The sequence below is a fragment of the Callospermophilus lateralis genome, chromosome 16 (assembly GCF_048772815.1).
Source record: "Callospermophilus lateralis isolate mCalLat2 chromosome 16, mCalLat2.hap1, whole genome shotgun sequence".
Taxonomy (NCBI): Eukaryota; Metazoa; Chordata; class Mammalia; order Rodentia; family Sciuridae; genus Callospermophilus; species Callospermophilus lateralis.
Window position 1 is genome coordinate 80824864 of NC_135320.1, and position 22204 is coordinate 80847067.

Genomic DNA, 22204 nt, shown 5'->3' on the forward strand with positions numbered 1-22204 from the left:
GCTTGCCTAGCATGTGTGAGGCACTGGGTTCGATTCTCAGCACCACATACATATAAATAAAATAAAGGTCCATCAACCACTAAAAAAAAAAAAAAAAAAAAAAAAAAGAAGGAAAGAAAAAAGAAAACACAACCTAAGTGGCACAATGGTCATCTTTGCCACCTTTGGGATAATTCTGAAACAGAAGTCAGCTCAGAGGAAAGGAGACAAGAGATAGGGAGACAGAGCTGGGGTCAGATGATCACGTCTGCCATTCTAGATCCAGCTGTACCTGAACAGATACCAACCTCCTGTGTTTGGTGTTACATTCCTACCAGTGTGTCCCTAATTTGAATGAACCATTTTCCTGGTTCCATGAGCCAGTTAATAAAAAGACAGCAAACAGAGTCTGAGTTCATATCCTAGTTCTGCAGCGTGCCAGCTGTGTGCCCTTACTTCATCTTTATGAGCTTCTTCTTTTTCATCTAAAAATGGTAAACAATACTCCTTAGCACATTTTGAATTCAAGAAAGTACAGCACCTAACAGATGCTTTCTTGCTTCAGAGATGGCTCTCTCACACCTGCGGTAACTGTTGCTGGTCCCCACGTTCGACACTGTTCAGAACTGTACAGTTCTCTCATTCTGGGTTGACGGTCAAAAGAGCTGAGCTGGGTGAGGACAGCACACAGCTATTGGCCCTTCCTCAACTTTGTGCAGCGTCTGCTAAGTAACCAAGATCTAGCACGCACAGGTGTCTTTACACTTAGGTCAAGTCCTTTTTGGATGGCCACAGTCTGATGTGCTAGAAGACTGCTAAAGAGGGCTGGGGTAGCTCAGTGGTAGAGTGCTTGCCCAGCATGTGTGAGAATGTGGATTCCATCCCAAGTGCGCGCGTGCGCACGCACACACACAAACTGGAAACAAACAAACAAAAACTTTCACTAAGGTGAAAGAATGGGCTAAGCCTGGCTTCTGAGTCCCCTCGTGATTTACATAAAGTGTGAAGGCAGCTACTGTGTTGAGCACCAGGATGAAGAACTGAACAGCATGCTTTAATCTGATACCACTTGATAGACCAAGTTCTGGATGTGCCTGTTCTCTTATCTGTAAAATACGACTAACGCCCCCTGCCTTATGTACCTTTCCAGGGATGCGAGAGTAGGTACAGAACAGAGTGATGCATGGGTTAAAGCCTCATTTTGAAAGCTGTCTTCCTTTTGCTACCAGAAGGCAGAACTAGGACCAACGATGGAGAGCTGTGGGAGGGAGACCTCTGGTGTTTTAACTAACCTTCAGCAAGTTCTGCAGGTAGCATCCAGGTGCTGGAAGGAACACTCCAACACCAGTGACCATCTGGCAGAAATGATGCAGAGGACACTTGGGTGTCGTACCACCTGGGCCACCCTGAAGATCTCCACCCTTGGGTCACCCGATCTGTGGCCACAGGAAGTGTGTGGCCTCTCACTAGACAGGATATGTTCAATTCTTCCAGGGCTCTTGGTTTGTAGTCCCCTGGCAATCACAGGTTTTGTGACACTGGGGTTCTGGGGAGGGGAGAGGTCAGTTGTCTAAAGCTCTGGACACCAGAGCTCCCCTCCTAGGGCTGGAAAAGACAGCTCCCCCCAAACCTGGCCCTGCTCATCTACCATATTCCGATCAGTGGTCCCTGTATGTACCTGGGGGATTGGGCGAAAGCCCACGGGTTACCCTCTCAGGGAGCTCTTCAAACGCCCCACTCTTAGACCCACCAGCAAGGCCTTAGCCACCAGCAACTCCCCTCAGAACACACTGAAGTCCAACTTTTCTGCTTCGTCCCCCTGCTGCCACCTCTGGCTGCACTGATTCCATTCTGCAGTGGATCTGGCTGACCAGATTCTCCCTGGCTGTGCTTCCATCTGCCCCACCATCTGTCCTTCACAATCAGCTACAGCAGGGCTTCTAACCTCAGGATGACTGGCCTCTGCCCACTGGTGCCAGCGACACCTGCCCAGGTCTGGACACCGCTTAGTGTCCTCTGGTGGCCAAGGACGGTCACCCCTAGGTGAGAACTGCTGTGCTAAAATGACACATTAAAAACAGAACTTAGATCATCAAGCTTCTCCGTTTAAAACCTCTCAGTCACACTTAGGGTAAAACCCCAAACATCACACATCCTACAGGCCACCTGTGATCTGGCCCCACCTCACATGCCATCTCCTACACTCTGCCTCCTGCTGTCCCTGCAGTCACACCTGCCTTTGTCTTACAGCTTAGAATGGCTGCGCCTGTCCTGCACCCACACCACTGTCCATCAGCCTGGCCCACTGTCAGGCCCACCTACTGCAGCTCTCCACTCTAACCACCCCCTCCTACCAAAACCCTACTCATCTTCTCGTATTCCCTTTATAACACCTAATTCTAGGAGAAATTATACTATCTAGTTTTTAATTCTCTGTTTTCCTCACCATGGTCAGAATGTAAGGACAGGAATTCTGTGTTGTTACTGTATCTTTGGCACTTAACACAATACCCAGAGCATAGAGGTGGCCTAATAAGAATTTACTGAATGAACAGGGCAGGTGGCACATGCCTGAAATCCCAGCTATTCGGGAGACTGGGACAGGAGGATTACAAATTCAAGGCCAGTCTGAAAGAGCTTAGACTGTCTCAAAAAAAAAAAAGTTGTTTGCTGAATGACTAAATGATGAATTGCATATTACAGAAGGTTCACTTTATTTCTCTGGGTAGCTGTCCAAATACTGAAATAATACTTATACAGAGTGCTGTCCCCAGTCATTTTTTAATTCAAGTCCCTTAAGCCTTAGCATAACCCCAAGAGGTAGACACAGTCTTCAGATGAGGAAACTGAGGCTCAAGCCTAGCCTAAGGTCACACAGCTCAAGTCACAGAGGGCAGGGATCTGAAGTGCAGCAGCCTAGTTATACTCTCTCCTAGCCAGGTCTGAGTTCTGGGTGTGCAGAGACTCTGGAAGCACTGGCGTGGGCAGGACGACTCTCTGTGTGCTCAAGCCCTTGCTGCCAGAAGGCTGGCGAGGGGACTCAGAATTTCTTTGTTTACTGCAGCTTTATGATCCAGTTAATTTCCCAAGGTGACCTCTCGGGGTGAACTGCTCTTACTAGTGCGGAAAAGACATCGGCAGTTTTTGTGACGATATACTTGGAAGTTGCTGCCAAGCAAGATGGTCTCCATGTTAGGTGGGGGAGCTATCCAAGCCCCCTGCACCCCAAACTCTCACTCCCTGGGTCACACCTATGCTACCCTCCAGACCCCAGGTATCATGGCTGATAGGCTCTGCATGAAGTTTGTCTCCTGCTGTTTCCCCAGCAGACAGGAAGCACACAGCAGGCATTTGCAGAATCCAAGAAAAGACCACTGCCAAGAGGCTTCTGTGAGACTTGATCTCACATTTCAGACTGAATGTGCCCACTAATAATTTGAGTAGTTTCTCAAACCTGGTGTCCAAGGAAGAGAGGTGTCCTGCTTCCAGCCTTCCTCCTCCAAGGCCTTCCCTGACCACCGGGGCAGTCAGTCTCTATCCTACTCTACACAGCACTGAGAACACTTGAATTGTGGGGGCTGAGGGCGTAGCTTGGTGATAGAGCGTGATTGCCATGCATAAGATCCTGGGTTTAATTCAATTAAAACATTTTTAATAGAGTTACATGGCTCACCATAAAAGTGGTATCAAAGAATACTTAGAAGTCTCACACCCACTCCTGCCTAAAGCATGCGATTTTATTGATTTCCTGTGTGCTTTCAAGTGTTCCCTCAAGTGAATTTTAAGTTCATAAACATCTACCTTTATGCATCTTTTACTATCAGAATCTAAGACCTAGGCAGTGAGTAGTGAGAGATCTAGGAGGAATTATCAACAAATTGAGCCAAATTTCAGTTCCCAAGTTTGAACATGAGCCTGGATTGAAGGGACAGGTGTACTTTACTGACTCCCTGGCACCCTTCCTTTCCCCAGGGCAGTCCGTTTTGTTTGGTGCTCTGTGTCTTGCTTTCTTTTATGTAACAATGATCTATACAGTGCTCAACTGTGTGACTGTACCCTAACATTCACTCAGAGGCCTATAAGTGGACATTTGCTTTGTTTCTACTCTTGCTACTACAGAAGAGGAATAAATTCACAGACGTGGGACAGTTGAGTCAAAGGGTAAATAGATTTATAGCTTTGGTAAATATAGGTAATTTTTTTTAAAAAAAATTTATTGTATTTGGACACAACACCTTTATTTTATTTATTTTTATGTGGTGCTCAGGATCGAACCCAGTGCCTCGAACATGCCAGCCAAGCACTCTACTGCTCAGCCACAACCCCAACCCTACTAATTTGTTTTTTATAATGTGCCATCTTGGTACTTCCACCAGCAACATATTAGTAGAATGTCTGCTTCCCCACAGACTTACTGAGTGAAAGCATTGGGGTAGAAAGCATTGGGAGTTTTGCCAGTCTGACAGGAATCTCCTATGGTTCTTTTCTTCTCTCTCTCTTTTTTTTTTTTGGTACCAGGGATGATTGAACCCAATAACATTCTACCACTGAGCTACAACCCCCATTCTTTCGCTTTTTGAACAGGGTCTTGCTGAGCTGTCCACGCTGGCTTTGAACTTGTGATCCTCCTGCCTCCTGAGTCTCTGGGATTATAGGTGAGCACCACAGTGCCCAGCTCCAGTAGTCTTTGTAGGTCTTTCATGTGTCACAACGTGCTCCAAGTGTAAAAAACTATCCTCATCCTCATGAAGTTCTATGCTCCACAGAGCAGGTGCTCAGCTGCACCTACCTAGGGGAAGCTGATGGTGGAAAGAATCTGTGGATTCCAAAAATACATTTTGCTGTGCTTCTCCCCAATAATGGGAAAACTTAACCACTAAGAAGATTTTGGGGGAGGATAGAAGAACAATTATAGAACAGTGAACAATTTAATATATTAGAGATACTTACATATCACTTGAAGGGGTAGGTTTTGGTGAGGGGCTGGGTAAATTTGCTTCCATAATATCATTAAAACTATTGTTTCCTACATTCTTGGCCAGCTGCAACATAAACAAAACACAATACAGTAAGCTCTTTACTATTAGTTAAAAGCTTCCTATTATTTGCTTTTTCGATTTCTCAATGTATATTTTCCTTCATTTGACTCAGAATATAAACCATCCATTCAACTGGTCAACAAAAATTTACTGAGCATCTACTTACTACATGCCAGGCACTGAACTCTGAATGAGAGAAATGGGCAGATCATGCTCTCTTTTCCCTAGTGAGGCTGACAAGAAAATCAATCACATCTACCATATCAAGTGATAATGCCAGAATAGAATAGGATCTGGTCCGACACACTGATAAACCCTTTGAGAACAGAGAGAGAAAGCTCCATCTGTGAGTTTAGGCTGAATTCCTAATGGGCAGAAACAGATTTTTCAACCCCAGCTCATCTCCTCTTTATGATGACATTTACTCCTAGTGGGCAGAAAAGTAGGATTACTTTTTATATTTGGGTACAGATTAAGATGCTACAGGTAACTGAGGACCTATGGAACATTTTGTTTCTGGATTCAAGATATTTCCAAGAAAATTTATCCCGGAGGGCCTTTGGTTATTCACATAATTTTGAGGGCAAGGTGAAGTTGAAGAAGTACTCATCCTTCAGTAGACAAGGCCTGGGCTTACTGCACATCGAGTGTTTAGGACTGGGCTTTCCTATTTCTAGGTGTTAGACTGGGTTTCATTTCCACAAGTCAAGGAGATGCACTTTATTCAGTAGCACCAACTTGCACTAAAGGAGAAAGTGCTCAGGTATCAGGTCTGAGCCTTTCTCTGCAATCCCGAGGGAAACGGGGAGCCCACCGCCAGCACGATCTCCTATTTTCTGAATGAAGAGGCACACACAGCACAAGGAGGGTCATCACGGCACAGTGGACCCTCAGCTGGGGCAGGCTGCTGGCTGGGACTGGCTGCCCTGAGCTTTTGGTACTTTTCTCCGGACAAGGCTAGTGACAAGCGCGGTCATCAGCTTGTCCTCAGCTTGTGTTCACTCAGGAGCTGCTCCAGGGAGACCCTTCTGAGTTCTATTTTACATAAACATTTTCACTTTACATACAAAGACTTGCTCTTAGTTCACCAGGGTTAAACTTGTCAAGGCAAGGCTCAGGGCCTCCAGACATCATGCCGATGCCACCTGGGCCTTCTGTTTCCTTTCTTGACATATTTATGGCAGCACCAATTTAACTTGGATCTGATGAGGGCTCAATATTCAGGTGAATCATGATGGGAGGAGCAGTGGTTAAAGAAAAATTTAACTGTTCATAACACTTTTTTTCCACATTACAAAGCTAAGCAACACAAGTTCACACTGTTTATTCTGTTATGAGGTAAAGAAGTTATGAATTAAGGAGTAACTGGTTTTGGGACAGTGATTGTGACTTAGTAATTCTAAGTCATATGTACTTTTACAAACAGAAACAGTACAAATAAAATCAAGAACTTTTTAGTCATTATTTTTAATAACATAATTCATTAGGTAATGTGAACATGTGATTTTAACTTATTATAAAAACGAATTCCTAGCCAGGTGAGGTGGTGTACACCTGTAATCACAGTGGCTCGGGAGGCTGAGGCAGAAGGACTGCAAGTTCAAAGCCAGCCTCAGCAACAGCGAGGTGCTAAGCCACTCAGCGAGACCCTGTCTCTAAAATACAAAATAGGTCTGGGGATGTGGCTCAGTAGTTAAATGCCCCTGGGTTCAATCCCCAGCATAAAAAAAAAAAAAAAAAAAAAGAAGTTTCCTAAAACTCATAAAAAATTCAGGAAATTAGAATTCTTTGTACCTAGCAGAGACAAAAATCCCAAAACATTAAATACATTCATAAAAATAAATTTTAAGTTCTCTTTCAAAGTAGAGGTTATTACTTACCAAGAGTTCAGAAGTTCCTAATTTGTCTAATTCCAAAGATTGAATGCGAGAAATATGAACCCCCATTTCCCTATGGATGCCAGAACATTCTATACAGGTCAAAATACCCAAGTTGGTTGAAAGCCAGGTGGGTTCTGTGGAAACAATTTAATGAAACAAACAAGATATCTAATTTAGCATGCAATTACAGAGAAAGCTGAAATAGTATAAAACTTGCTTTGATGCTCCTTGGTTTCTTTTTTTTAATCATTTAAAAAAATCGTTCTTTTTATATATACATAACAGTAGAGTGAATTTTGCCATATTATACATACATGGAGTATAATTTATTCTAACTAGGATCCCATTCTTGTAGTTGGATGGAACCGGAGATTATCATGCTAAATGAAATGAGCCAATCCCCTCTCCAGAAGACCAACAGCTGAATGTTCCCTCTGATATGTGAATACTGCCTCACAATAAGTGTGGGGTGGGGGTTCGGGGGTCACCAGATTGGACAGGGGCAGTGGGGAGAGGGGAATGGGAAAGACAGTAGAGTGAATCAGGCATAACTTTCCTCCTATATGAACACAGGACCAGTGAAACTCCACATCATGCACAACCACAAGAGTCGGTAATTTCTTTTTGGTCGGTCAGCACCTGAGCAGTTACTCTTCATTCTGCCACTTCCTCACACTGTGAGTCACTATCACACACACCTGAAAAGGGCAGGAAACCTGACTCCTCTCTGAGGTGCTTGTGGCATCCTGTGAAGCCCAGTGTGACAAGCAGAACAATAAGTAGATCATAACGCTTGAGAACACCAGGTTTGGTTCCCTGTTCTCACCTCTACTGTCTTGGTGACATAAGGCAAATCACCTTGTCTGAGACCCAGTATCCTCATCTATCAAATGGGGACATCAGCATCTTCTCACAGAGCTTCTCTGAAGCTTCAGTGTGATAATTTAAGTAAAACCCCAAGCACAATCCTCAGTACAGGGAAGCACTCTGCCATTGCTAGCTGTTGCCCACACCTTGGCGACACAGTGCTACCTGGAAGCAGAAGTTTGTGGGAGGGTGACATCGTGTGAAGCAGAGGCTGGGAAGTTTCAATGGGCAGGCAGGAAGGAAGGTCAGGTACTATGTGTTAGCCGACTTCACACACACAGTTATTAATGCCTTATAATGGGGTGTGTTATCCTGACTGCAGGATGAGGAAGCTGCAGATCAGGATGGTAAAGGGAACACATGTTGTGCGTGCGTGTGCGATGGTGTCCACAGGAGACAAGGCTTTTAAGTAATGAGCTTATTCTATAGTCTACATCTAGAGTAAATGCTTAGCAGGTCAGTTCAAGCATGGGGACAAATACCTGACGAGCCGCAGTCACAGCACACGTCATTCCCGGGGAGTCGCTGGACCTCTTCAATGATGGCTTTCGTCAGATCTTCCAAGCTGTTCTCCCCCGTGCTCTGCTCGCCCCGGAAGGCCATGGTCAGGGCCTCCTCTTTGCTGTTGGTCAGCACCGATATCCACCTGTGGTCAGAACAGCAGAGGCAGGAGGCCTTTGAGGGTTGGCCGTGGCTTTCTCCCTTCACTGCAAACAGTCCTCTTTCATCAAGAACTTCCAAAAGAGACCCCCCCAGCCAAGTAGCTACAAAATGAGGGAAAGGAGAGAAAGGAAACGCGAAGGAAAGACTCAAAGAGGGGAAAGCCACACAGGAGAAGACAGAGAAGTAGAAACCTATGCAGCTAAGGACCGGCAGGAACACGCGTGGTGCCTTGTTTCTATGCGGGCAGAATCAAGGGGATGCCAGGGGGCAGGGGCCCAGCGAGGGATCACTGGAGAAGGGGAGGGAATGGGACAGAGCTCAGCGGAGGCATTGCTGTGGAAGCCTGTCTTTGAGTTCTCAGGCACATCCTGTGATTCCAGCAACTCAGGAGGCCGAGGCAGAAGGATGACAAGTTCTAGGCCAGTCTCAGTAACCTAGCGAGACCCTGTCTTGAAATAAAAAACAAAAAGGACTGGATGTAGCACAGGGGTAGAGCCATTCTAGAGTTCAATTTTGGGGGAAAACAAAGCAAAATATGGGAAACTTGGTGGGATCTGGAGTGGTCTGGTGGCAGCTGCCCCTTTTGGAAGGGGCATGAAATATCATTTTGCCACAGTCCCCACTGGTCTATTTCATTAGTTGATGACATTGGACCCTTCTGACTTTTGAAGTTGAGACTCAGGAAGTAAATTAACTGTGATTAAGAATGTGGGGAACAAGCAAGGCTCTGACCTGGGGGAGCTGGAAGATCTCATGTGAAACAGCAGAACCCTAATCAATTAAATCATGGTCTATTCACAGAAAGCCCGAGGGAACACAGGAGACACAAACTGACAATGTCCCCTACCTTACAAACATTTTGGGTGCAAGTAATTTCATTTACCTTGAGCAGTTCAGAGAACTTGTAAAAACATAACTATGTAATTACCTAAAAACTTCGATTTTTTAAATGGTGGCAACAAAATATCACGTGATAATAAATACATATGATTGCATTTATCAATTTATTTTCTTCCTTTCATCGGTGCATCATAATTGTACACAGTGGAATTTGTTCCACATTTATACATTCACACAATATAAAACATAACTTGGCCAATATTTAGTCCCCAGCATTTCTCCTCTTCCCTCCCTGGGTCCCTGTGCTCTACTTTACTGATCTCCCTTTGATTTTTTTAAAGATGGACACAATATCTTTATTTTTTATTATTTTTATGTGGTGCCTTCGAACCCAATGCCCGATATGTGTGAGGCAAGCACCCTCCCGCAAGCTACGATCCCAGCCCCCTCCCTTTGATTTTTATGAGACCCCTCCCCTTCTTCCTCTCCAGGTCCCACATGAGAGAAAACATACAACCCTATGTTTTAAGTCTGGCTCATTTCACTTAACATAATGGTCTCAAGCTCCATCCATTTTCCTGAAAATGACAATTTCATTATTTTTTTATGGCTGAATAAAACTCCATTGTGCATATACACCATATCTTCTGTATCTATTCATCTGTTGATGGACACCTGCTGGGAGCCATCAGCCAAGTAGGTACGACAATTTCCTTGCCAGCTACTCCCATGCTGTCTAGTGGAAGGACTCCTGAAAGGTGACCTTGCTCAAGGACCGTGTTCCCCTTTAGAATAGGGCGGTTTAGCATAATAGGAGATTAGGGTGTTCCCCCTTTAGAATAGGGAGTATCCTGCTGCCTGAGTTCCTCTTGAGTTCTTAGGGTCAAACAATATATTTGGGAGACAGAAGCCCAGGAGTGGATTTGGGCAGAGAACGTGGATTTCCCCAGAACGTGTTTGTAGACAGCCGGTGTAAGTTCGGGAATAAAGAATTGCTATTTGAATCTACAAGCTGTGTGGTGGCTTGTGATTTGTGCCCAGCCAGAGACTGCGGCAGACACTTAGGCGGTTCCACAGTTTGGCTATTGTGAACTGGGCTGCTATAAACATGGGTATGCATAAACTGGTAATAACTTTAATTCTTTAAATACAATAAATACAAGGGAGTGGTACAGCTGGGTCAAATGGTGGTTCCCTTCCTAGTCTCCTGAGGAACCTCCATACTAATTTCCATGGGGGTTTTGCTAATTACAATCCCACCAATGATGTAAAAGTTATAATGAAAAACATTGCCAGCCACTGTCTTCAAAATTTCATATGGAGGTTTAGAACTGAGTATGTTGGGTATGTTTTTTTTCCTCCACATCTTCTCTAGCATTATGATTTGTGTTCTTGATGGCTGCCATAACTTGTGTGAGATGAAATCTTCTCAGTTTTGATTCGCATTTCCTTAACTGCTAATGATGTTGAACATTTTTTTTTTTCAAGTATTTGTCAATTGCTTGTATTTCTTCTTTTGGGAAGAGTCTGTTTAGTTCATGTGTCCATTTATTATTTTCTTTGAATTCTTTATATATTCTGGTTATTAATCCTGACATAGAATAGTTAGCAAAGATTTTCTCCTGTTCTATAGGTTCTCTCTTCACATTCTTGCTTCCTGTGCTGTGATTTTTAACTTGTGGCCATCCCATTTATTAACTCTTGGCATTATTTCCTGAGCTTTAGGGGTCCTAGCTGTGCCTACATGATGGAGTGTTGACCCTATGTTTTCTTCTAGGAGTTGCATAGTTTCTGGCTTAATTTCCAAGTCTTTGATTCATTTTGAGTTGAAGTTGAGTTTTGTACAGGGTGAAAGATAGGGGTCTAGTCTCATTCTTGTGCGTGTGGATAACCAGTTTTTCCAGCACCATTTGTTAAAAAGGCTCTTTTGCCCCCAGTGTATTTTTTTGGCATCCCTGTCAAGAATCAGATGACTGTACATGCATGGGCTTGTCTCTGTGTCTTCTATTCTGTACCATTTGTATGTGTCTGTTATTATGACAGTTTCTGCTACTACAGCTTTGCTGTATAATTTGAAGCCAGGTATTTTAATGACTAAAAAGGACGGATTTCACCAAAATGCTAACACTGGTTGTCTCTGAGTGATTTTCTTTAGGAAAAAACTGATGAGAAATAGCTTGTCTCTGCTTTTATGTAATTCTCCTAATCTAAAATAAGTTTATATTACTTTAATGAATGAGGAAGAAAAAGCCAAAGTTTAAAAAAGATAATGAAAAACAATGCCAGCCACTGGCTTCAAAATGAAAGCTTATCTTCAAAACGTCATATGGAGGTTTAGAACTGAGTATGTTGGGTATTTTTTTTTGTTATTTTGTTCTATATATTGTAGGATGAAGCTGATACAAAGCAAAGCACCATCTACAAAATGTTTGACTAAGTAATAGCGAAATTTGAGAATTAAAACTATCTGCTTGGAGCACTGGCTTGCACCTCACACCGTTGACTCTAGGTGGCGCTCACCTTCAGGACATCATGACACACCTGAATAGCTTCCCTTTTCTACTGTGTTGCAGAAAACACCACTTCAGAACCAATGTCTAGGAATGGGCAGGGCACTCGATACATTTTAAATTAAACAGTATCTTTAATTATTTAGTCTCAAGTTAGAAAACAAACTGTTTTCTTAAAAAACAATTTAAGAAACTGGTAAGACAGGACTAGCTACTGTGCAACTGGCTGGCTGGACTGCTGTTACTGGTCTCCCTGCTGACCGCAGACATTTCCAGTTTGCTTTCCTCAGGCAGCATGATGTTCGGCTCCTTAATATGGACCAGTCTCTACCATGGGCCAAGGACTTATAATTTTGAAACAAAATTCCCTGAGAGCCTGTAGGCTGGGCTTTAAAAAACCTTGAAGATGAGGCAACAGAAGCCGGAACAATTATGTGACTTTCCCAGGGCCCTGCAACTGGACTGGGAAGGCTGGGAGGAAAGCCATTTTGTTGGCCCCCTTTCAGAATTTCTCCCATTATGCCACATTTGTCTCTTCACCCCAAGGCTCAGGATAAAAAAAAAAAAAAAAAAAAAAAAAAAAAAAAGAAGTTTGTCAGGATAATCAGAAAAAAATACATTTAAAGGACAATTAAGTCTTCAGGGAAGTAATTCTGATTTGATGGAATTGGAGTGCCTATATTTCAAAAGGGTCAAGAGTCAAAGTAACTACTTCTGACAATATGTGACTTTTAAATTATTTTAAAGTAACAGTCATAAAAAAGTCTAAGCAGCAATACATAATTGTATTTTAATACCTTAAAAATAACTTTTGAGTTTTACAAGATAAAAAAATAAATTGCCACCCTGTGAGGAGCTTCACACATTTTGTCCTCACTCGCAAAATCCTCACTCTCCTCAGCTTACTGAAGAGATGGCCTGGCCCCATACCTTAGGGGAAAGGCGCTGGTGAGCAGAACCTGGAGCAAAGGCCACTGCTGCTTGACACCGCCCCTTCCTTGGTCAGAAAGAATTTTTTTCATTTAGTTCCACTGGACACTTTTTTGCACTGGGTCGGAACCCAATGATTCAGTGAAACTGCCTCTATGTGAACCTGGAGGTAAAAAAGAACTGAGGCTTCCCTCTGGGCACGTGATTTCTTTGTGCAGTTACCTCCTACATCACTCAAAATGAAGCCTCCCGCCTCTACCTGAAGAGGCTGAAGTGCAAAATGTGTGGCAATTTCACGATGGACAAAGCAACATTTTTACTGAAGAGTGCCGAGTCCCACGGGCAGGAAACCAGTCATCTAACAAAATGGGGCTGAACTGCCTCTAAGCCCTGAGAATCAGTAAGACACTGGAGGCCTGGGTTTAGACAGAAGGCCACAAAAATGAGGTGGACCCCTCCTGACCTCACGTGAATTTCTCATTTGTTTTCCAGTTAGAGCTCTGAGGAGGGGGGGAGAGGGAAGAGAGGAATCAGAGAAGTTCAGGAAGCAATATTCCCCTGTGGGTTTGGAATTCTGTCTGGACTGAAATCCTGGTTTACGGACCCTGGCTACAGGCACACTGTGCCTGTTTCCTCATCTGCAAACTAGGGATCAAAGTTCCTCCTTCCTGGGGTTGTGGCCTACCAAGCACAGTAACCTCAATAAACACCAGCTTTCTGAATCTGTGGGTGGAAGGCAGTCCTCCTGACAGGGCCCCTTCTCATCTGATTCCTGAGTCACACTCTCCTCTGCCAACTCTGTGCTCGGAACATCAAGCCCAGGGGCCTCTCCCGCTCTGCCTGTTGCTTCTTGCCGTCAGGACCATGCCTGCAGGGCAGAGTGCTTACACCCTTCCATGCCTGCCAGAGCCAGCACAGCTTATCTTCCTCTAGAATGTCACTTCCACAAGAACCTCAGAAGGTGAGCACCCCGAGTCTGCTTCCCCCAAGTAGCCCTTATGCTTAGCGCCTGCTCCAACGTCACATGGCTCATCTCCTTCGGGGCAGGGCTCCGCTACATTTCTTGTTGGGTTCTCAGTGCTCTGCACTGTTCTCGGTATCTCAGTGGCATTTGATAAGTATTCAGGTAGACGAGTGGGTACACAGAGATGGCTCTTCCTTCTCTGTCTCCCTGACCTGCCTTTCCACTTTATTCTCTTTGGCTGTATTTCCCAACTCCACATGCCTTTTACCCATTCCTAGTCTCTTTCTGATCCCTTTACCATTTCCCCTCTGCCACAGGGAAAGAGAAAAATGTTGCACCCAGTTCACTAAACAATGTCAGAGACAGGTCTCTGGGAGGTAGGCAGCCCTGCACAAGATGCCTCAGAGTGGACAGAAAACGGCAAAAACTTCCCAAAAATGTTTTGGTAACCAAGATGTCAATTTGTATTTCCCATTAATTATATCGATTATATACATAAATAAATGAGAATAATGAGAATAATGCTGCACAGAAGCACGTGTGAGAGTGAATGAAAGAGAAGAGGTGTGTGAGGCACACTGGGTGTAAAGGGCACCTGTGGCCCTCTGGGAGGAATCAGAAAAGGAAAATGACAATACTGATTGCCACGGATGGGACAGAACTTTGAGAGTTTGTGAAACTCAGCCCACATTACCCTGGGACTTGCCAGAAATGAGAGAAATCTGAACAGCATAAAGGTCAACTGCCCTCGTTAGCACCAGGGCTGTGAGCAGCTGAGAACATCATAGCCGTAGATCACCTTCACCTTCCGCAGCCCAGGGCAGCCACAGGAAGGTGGCTCGGGACTGCTCCCAGTAGCATGTGACCACAAACCTGGCTCTTCCCAAGGCAGTGACCCAGGGAAAGGGGGCCTGCCAGTGTTCTTCCTCAAGGACAGACTCCCCTGCCCTCTCGTAGGCACAGTCAAGCATCCAGGCACACTGGCTCATGCATTTGGCCACCAAACACTGAGCAAGGCCTTTCTAAGTGTGGGTGAAATAATTAAAAGACAAGTAAGGTGCAGCCCTTGTCCTCAGGAAGCTCTTGGTCTCCAGAGGGCCATGGGTGAGCACCAGAGGACAACAGTGGGGGGAAGCAGCCATGGGCACAGAGGAGGGAGCAATGACCCCGGAGGCAGAGAGGCCTGGGCCCAAAATGGCAGGAGGTGCCAACGTTTACCGAGCACATAGGACTGAGAACCCCAGATGCAAGAAGGAGCAAAGTGTGGGAAAGGAGCTTGGAGAGCCAGGAGCGGTTCCTACTAACTCTACAAACTACTTACGCCACATAATCCTGCTCATCTTCTGCCTGAAAATGATACGTCCTATTATCTAAAAGAAAAGAAAAAGAAAGTGAAACCTCAGAAAGCATCATCATTCAGGTGTAACGCAGCTCTTTAAAGTTCTAGGGAAAAAAAACTCCATCCAGCAAGAGTCGGAATCTAAGATTATTTTTTACACCATGCTTTGCCAGATGCACAGTTTGCTCTGTCAATATTATTGTTCTCAAGTACCAGAGGAATATAATAACACAAATACCATGCAAACATTAGCCACCTCTTCTGAAACAAAAGTGAGAAGGGAAGAGGTTCCATCTGGCCAGGTGGGCATTGGGGACAAAGCTCAGAGTGTGGCATCTTCTTTGCAGCAAGGATTCACCAGCCACTTCTCCATGGCTTAAAAGCAGGGCGGCTGCTGCCCACACTCCCCAGGTGTTGGGTTGCCTCCTGCTTTCTTCTCCAGGAAGAAAGGCTCAACTTTGCCACTCAGGAAAGGGAGGATGAGGTGTAAATTGGCTATTTGGGACAGATGTCCATGAAAGAAGTGCTTTCTTAAAACCCAAGATTTGCAAGATGCTTTAAGACACTCAGGGTGAAATAACATTTACTGAGCACTTTCTTACATGACTGCTCTGGGCTGGGTGCCCTTGTCCTTCACGAAAAAGACAATGTGTATGTTCAAGTACACACATGGGTAGGAGCGTTTCACGGCCCTGGCCAAATACCCCACCTTATTGCTGTGTGACCTCATCCGAATCACTGAACCTCTCCTAAGCTTAGTTTTTTCTCTTCTGTAAAATGGAAAACTGATAGGGCTTCTGTGAGAGTTAGCCATAATGTATTAAAAGTATCTGGCACATTTAGATGCTCAATAACTGACAACTATTATTAATAATCTATAGGTTCTCATATCTAGGGGTTCTTGGCTTTTTGAAACCATATAATTTCAACTTTTCCTATTTCCTTCTCATTAATAACTCAAGAAATCTCCAAGTCATGAAAATCATGGGAATCTAAACTTTACACGATGCTGTAGAACCCAGCTCACACTACACCTGAAGAGCCACATGACAGACAAACTCCTAGATCGGACTGTTTTTGAGTCTGCATTCATGGAACTGCAGGGCAGGAAGGTATGTTTGTGCTTCCACACAATCATGCACTTCAGCTCCTGGCCTGCTCTGTTGGGCTCTGACAGAGGAGGGACAAAACCTAAGGCTGGCACTGCAGGATTTCGGGACAGTGGTGAGTCACTTCATTGGCCTTGCTGGCCTCTCCCCCTGCAGAAGGAGGTGTCTGCTCAGCTGCAATGTGGCCAGCAGGTGCTCCCACAGGAGCTAACTTAGCAGAACAGCACTCCCCAGCTGCTATTCACTGTGACAGCACAGGCTACAGGGTGTGTGTGGGGGAGGTTATTATGCTGTCACCTCAAGGGAAAAGTAAACTCTGAACCATATGGCATAAGGAAGTGAGGGGATACAGTGACAGTAATTCATGAAGTTTGAAGGCCATCCTGCTTGGAAGCAAGACGACTTTTCCTCGAAGAGTCTGATTTTGCAGGGATATAACTCCAGGCAAATTAGCTGTATGGTATAGTGCTACACATGTATTCCCAAGTCTACATCAGAGCTTCTTGACCCCCAGGTGCACTTTAAAAATCACAGAAGGGCTTTAAAACCCCTATGTCTGGACCTCACACCAAAGAATCTTTGAAATCCAGAGAAATGGGAACATACTTGGAAACAACTCTCTGAGGAGATCCAGCTGTGGACTCACTCACCAGGACAACATATAAATGCATACTCTTCATATTCCTAAACACGGTCACATCTGACACTGCTATGCCTTCCCAACTGTAAGTGCAAATTAAGTGACCTGAGAAAGCCAGGTGCGGTGGCACATGTTCTGTAGGCCAGCTACTTGGGGGCTGAGACAGGAGGACTGCTGGAGCCTAGGAATTCAAGGCCAGCTTGGGCAACAGAGCAAGACTCCATCTAAAGCTGCAGATGCAGGAATGACAAGAAGCTCCACCATGGTGACCTTGGATCCCTGCTTGGAAAAGCTGCTTCAGGATCCAGATGATGGACATCTGCAGGTGTCAGAACCCACAACAACCTACCAAAAGTGTTCTAAAGGACTCACGTGAAATCAGGTCAAAAGACTTCTTGTCCTCGGCGTTCGGTTTCACCTGGCAGGTAAGAAGGTTCAACTTGGCTGGCTGTCTATTGGACTGGAGAAAAGAAAGCAGAGATGTTATGTGCAGCACTGCCCTCTCACCTGCGGACCGTGCCCGCAGCACAGCATGCAGTTCACAGGGCCTGTTCAGTGATGCAAGAACACATTTTTAGCAAGGAAGAATAGACACCTGGGTACTGCTGAGTGTACTGCAAGGCAACACCAGATCTGCAAGTTTCTGTCCTCAAATATAAGTGGGTAGGTAAAGTCTTGATTTACTGCATTAGAGCTCTGAATCTCATCGAGAAGGAAAATATTTAGGTGCCCAAATAAATGTCTGTCAACTGCACACAGGGATCCTGGTGATTCATCTTACGGGAACCAGGAATGATTGATTCACTTCACTTCCAGTGAAGACTGGGCAGAGTCTCTAGAAATGCACCTTCTAGAACCTATACATATTCAAAACCCACAGCTGGCAGTATCAAGATGGTACCTTACAGTGACATGTAGGGGAGCCGCAGTGCATTTACTGGTTCAGAATGACCTCAGTAATCAAACATCCCGAACCTGATGTCCCAGGAATCCACGTTACATTACTTCTCTCAAAAGTATGGGAGTGAGTCCCACCTGGGAGTCACTGCTTAATCAGTCCCATATCTGCAGAGAGAACTCTGAGGATTTCTCTTCACTCATGAGCACACCTCTCGGCCACACATATAAAACAGACCTGACATTAGCCAACATGCTACCTAGGAGTCTCACCACACAGAGATTCCAGCTCTCCTGCCTACAATTGTGCATGGTCACCTGCTGGCCAATGCTGACATAAGGACGCTGCTTCCTGCAGGGGCTGAAGAATAAGTCACCTGAGTGCCTGAGTTGGGCTATGCTTGGATTCAGAAGCTTGTGGGAGCAAGCAATGGAGCTGTCTGCTCTGATCTGCTGCCTGCTCTGGCTGAGAGCCAAAAATCCTCATGTTTCCACCCAAGGAATGCCAAGTATTTAGGCAGACAGAGGGGAAGAGGGACAGAGAGGTCCAAAAAACCCCAAACAACAGAGATGGAACAAAGTCAAGACAATCAGCGATATTCCGCCTCTCTCCTAAACAGCCCTCAACGATTGTGTTGACCTTCCTGTACTCTCGGACCAAATTCAAGATCCTCCCCCTCTGTGATTTCAATGACACTAGACCCAGAAAACCATGTCCCTTATCCCCTATTGGTTCCAAAGCAAACCATCTCAGAAGAGGAGGTGAGATCCCATGGAATTTCATGATCACTGCATGTACCCTTGATTTAGAAATGGAACTAGGAGTGCAGTATGGGTGATTCCTCCCTAGGAGGGCACAGCGCTTGGGAAATGGTTCCTGTGCTCCAGAACTGGCTGCTGAACTCAGGCAGGAGGGGAGGGGACACGGGCCTGCACCCTGTCTTAGAAGAGAACTGGAGTTTAGCTTGCTAAGGGTCTCAGACTCCAAAGCTGGTATCTGTAGCTACAGAACAAGCCCAGCCCAAGGCAAAAGAAACTGCTAGTCCTACATCTCATCTCTGGATGTTGATAAAATTGCCATGTTTCCCATATGAATGACAGTGATGTACAATGATCTGAAAAGGAAGTGACCCAGTTAATGGTGCAAATCTTGTTCCACTTTGAAACCCACATTTAAAGAAGGATGCAGAAAAGCTTAGGGAGATGGAGAGATGATTAAAGGAATAGGAAGTGGAAACTCTGAAGATGGGTTGAAGGCACTGCTTAGTCCAAAGGAAGGTGGCTGGGGGTAACTTAATAACCACCTACAAGTTCACAAAGGTTGTTACTGGAAGGCTGGGCAGCTGTTTTCCATTTGCAGAAATGAAAATAAATGTACTTAAAAAATTGTAGAAAATCTGAGCCAGGCATTTGGAAGAACTTCTCAAGCTTTAAGTGACAAAGTACAACAAGAGGTTTTAGGATTCTTCAGTAGAGAAATTTGTCTTGGAAAATTTTAAGAATTTTGACACTCTTCACATCTGAATGTGGCAGAGGGTTAACACAGTGATTTCTTATTCTTCCCAAATCTAGAGTTCTCTAGTGCGTGTGTGTGTGTGTGTGCGTGTGTGTGTTTTCCCCCCATATACCAAACAACAGATACAATATCTTTTTTAAAGGAAAAACCTTTCAGCTCAATATTAATTGCATTCAAGCAGGTTAAAGAGTACCACCCACCTCTCACTCCTCGGCACTAGTTTTCTGGAAAGCTTTGGATGAAAGGGTCTGCTACGGTTGGAGTCATTCATGATTGAGCTATAACTTCAGTGGCAACGGAGTATCTCTCTTCCCTCAGAAGCCCTTCAAGGCTACAGGACTGACATTTGCCCATTATCAGAACCTTATTTGACACGGACACAGCCTGTATCCAGGGTGTTTCCCAAGCTGGGCTGCCAGGGAAGAATCAGACAAGCGACCTATCACCTCAAATGTGATTTTTCAGGAGCAAAGAACACAATGTTTGACTGTCTTCAGCAGCTGACCCAGCAGTGCTGAGCCCGCCATTGCCAGCAAGGGAAGTGGAGGATCAACCAAAGCCCAGGGACAAGGCGTCAGGCTTGGAGACCACTGTGGTAAAAATAGTCATTCCAGATGTTTGTCCAACTTCCCAAAATTCCAGAGAACTTTCTTGACATTTAGTACTAAATTATAGGGGTACTGATTAAAGAAGATGTAATCTTCTCTGGGGTTTCAGCATAGAGTAAAATCAAAGTAAAACTAAATGACTTGCTCTGGGCTACATCAGGGTGGGATGGTTTAGGAAATACTTTCATATTTGTTTAAGTACAGGCAGAAAAAAAAAGAAAATCTCACGGACAGTTCAGTGCACGGAGTCCCTTGTTGTTGAGCATTCTTGCCCCACTCTGAATACAAACCAATCTGTACCCTGACTTCCAGGTGCCACAAGAGGCCCCTTCGACTGACTTCAGCTCCTACCATGGTGGAGGGCCTGGCCCTTCCTGCTGTCCAAGCCAGCCCACATGCCCTCAACTCCTGCCTCCCTCCCTTCAGGGCTCACCAATCAGCATGTCCACAGGGGACTGTTCCTGGGCCCCTCTTCCCATGGCGGTCCTTCTTACCCTACCGTATTTCTTCCTGGCTCTTATCTCCCCTTTTTGCTTCTTGTCTTTCTTCCCATCAAGGGTACACTCCCCCCACCCCCTACTAAAATGTGCCGGACATACAGCAGGTATTCAAAGTTATCAAATGAAAAGACTAATTCTTTAGTACATTTTCCCTGGGAGGGAAGTCTTATAGGTATCTTTTACTAGATGAAGAAATTAAGGCACACAGAAGCGACATTCCTAAGATCTCTCAGAAAGGAAGTGGTTTGAGTGGATCAGAGGCCCTGATGCTCTTCTGCTTCCTCTGTGGAGCACACCTGGAGACTCAGCAGTATGGCCTTCCCAGACCTAGAAATGCCGGGACGACCCCGCACTAGAGCTCCTGAGAAGAGTAAAACTTACAAGTCAACAGAGAAGAAGTTCCAAGATTAACTTCTATCTTAATATTTTCTCAGGTTATTTGATTCTCACCCAAGGATTTACTTTCATAATTGATAAATTTTAGAACATGGAATAACTACTCATTCACACGACAGATGTTAAAGTTTCTACCACACACTTAGCACATCTGAAAAACATGAGGTCTGTATCCTCAAGCGGCTCTGAGAAACAGACCTGAATGTGTTCCAGAACATGCCTGGTGCCCAGGGAGTCCTGGAGCCGCAGCTCTTGGGTACATGCTAGAGGCATCCTGGACCTTCCAGCGAGGACCTCGGGGAGGAGGGAGTAGGACCAAGCCAGATATGTGGGAAGAGTTTGGAGGGGCAGGTAGAAAGGCCAGGAGTGCAAGGAGGGACAAGCGGCCCCAGGTGATGCTGAGCAGAGAAGCAGGTGAGGCACTGCACAGGGTGCTGAGGGATTCCATTCCTAGAGCTGTGGCAACCTGCGGAAGGAAGCTGAGCAGGCAGTGACCAATCAGACCTGCCTTGCAGGACGTGGCTGTGGAGAAGGCCAATAGCAACTCAGAGAGGAGGACAGAAGAGTGGCAAGAAGAGTCTGAATCAGAGCTAGAGCAGTGGTGCCCGAGGCTGGGGATGGCTAAACAGGATTTCAAATGAGTGACTCAAGAGTAACCGCGTCAGGGCGTGCGAATTGCCCAGACCTGACAGCAAGCAGAGGAAGGGCAGGTGCACCGGCAGGTGCTCCTGGGTAGCACCTCTTTCCAAGGTTCTGAGAACTTCTCTAAACACAAGTGTCACTCCTGTCAGCTGAAGATTTTATGGCTCTGTTCCAGGCTCTCTTCTGAGCTTGTCCTTTGACAGATTTTAGTTTTCATTAAAATAATGCATAGACACTGGAGAAAAATGAAGAGACAGATGGAGGAAAGAGGAAACTCAACATCACTTGTTAACCCCACTTTTACACCCAATGATCCTCACAGTTATTACCCTGATGTTAACAAGGTGCATGCCAGGTGCCTGCCCTTTTTGCATCCATTGATCAAACCTGTATTTACTGTTTTATAAATGCTTGTTTTCTTAACACACACAGACGTATTCTTTTCACATATATGAGTGGACTAAAAAGCAATCAAGGTCAGGAAGGTGGGGTAAACTGACACATGTACAAAAGAGGCAAAGCTGGGGTGGAACAAGTCTCTAGACACTCATCACACTGTTTCTCTGTCCAGGTAAGACGTGGAAAATTTGCCAAGTAGAAAATATTTTGTTCCTCCTTTCCTGGTTCTTCCTGCTCTTGACTGGCCAGTTCCTTCATTTCCCTCTGGATCACATAACAGGCCTGCCAGAAACCTGTTCCTGACAAGCTCCACATTCCAAAATTACTACTCTTGTGCCCAAACCAAAGTTCCCTATCCCTTTAGTGATCCTTCCTGCAGCTAAGGAGAGAAGCAGGTGATGATCTAACCAACGTACTTCTCTAGACTATGGAAGATAATGAAGGCCCTAACCTCCCAACCTTCCAATCACTTTAACCATGGGACTA

At 45.1% G+C, this 22204-nt stretch overlaps 1 protein-coding gene across 5 annotated transcripts in view; it reads right to left on the reverse strand.

Moving 5' to 3' along the window:
* Asap1 (ArfGAP with SH3 domain, ankyrin repeat and PH domain 1) overlaps positions 1 to 22204 on the reverse strand; it is a 341517-nt gene that overhangs the window by 36727 nt on the left and 282586 nt on the right. For all 5 annotated transcript variants that reach the window (XM_076836260.2, XM_076836257.2, XM_076836258.2 and 2 more), the window contains exons 14-18: positions 17133 to 17220; positions 14994 to 15042; positions 8248 to 8411; positions 6899 to 7032; positions 4930 to 5021 (exon numbers count right to left, since the gene is read on the reverse strand). In XM_076836260.2, the coding sequence (XP_076692375.1) occupies positions 4930 to 5021; positions 6899 to 7032; positions 8248 to 8411; positions 14994 to 15042; positions 17133 to 17220 (527 nt within the window). The remainder of the gene's footprint in view (positions 1 to 4929; positions 5022 to 6898; positions 7033 to 8247; positions 8412 to 14993; positions 15043 to 17132; positions 17221 to 22204) is intronic.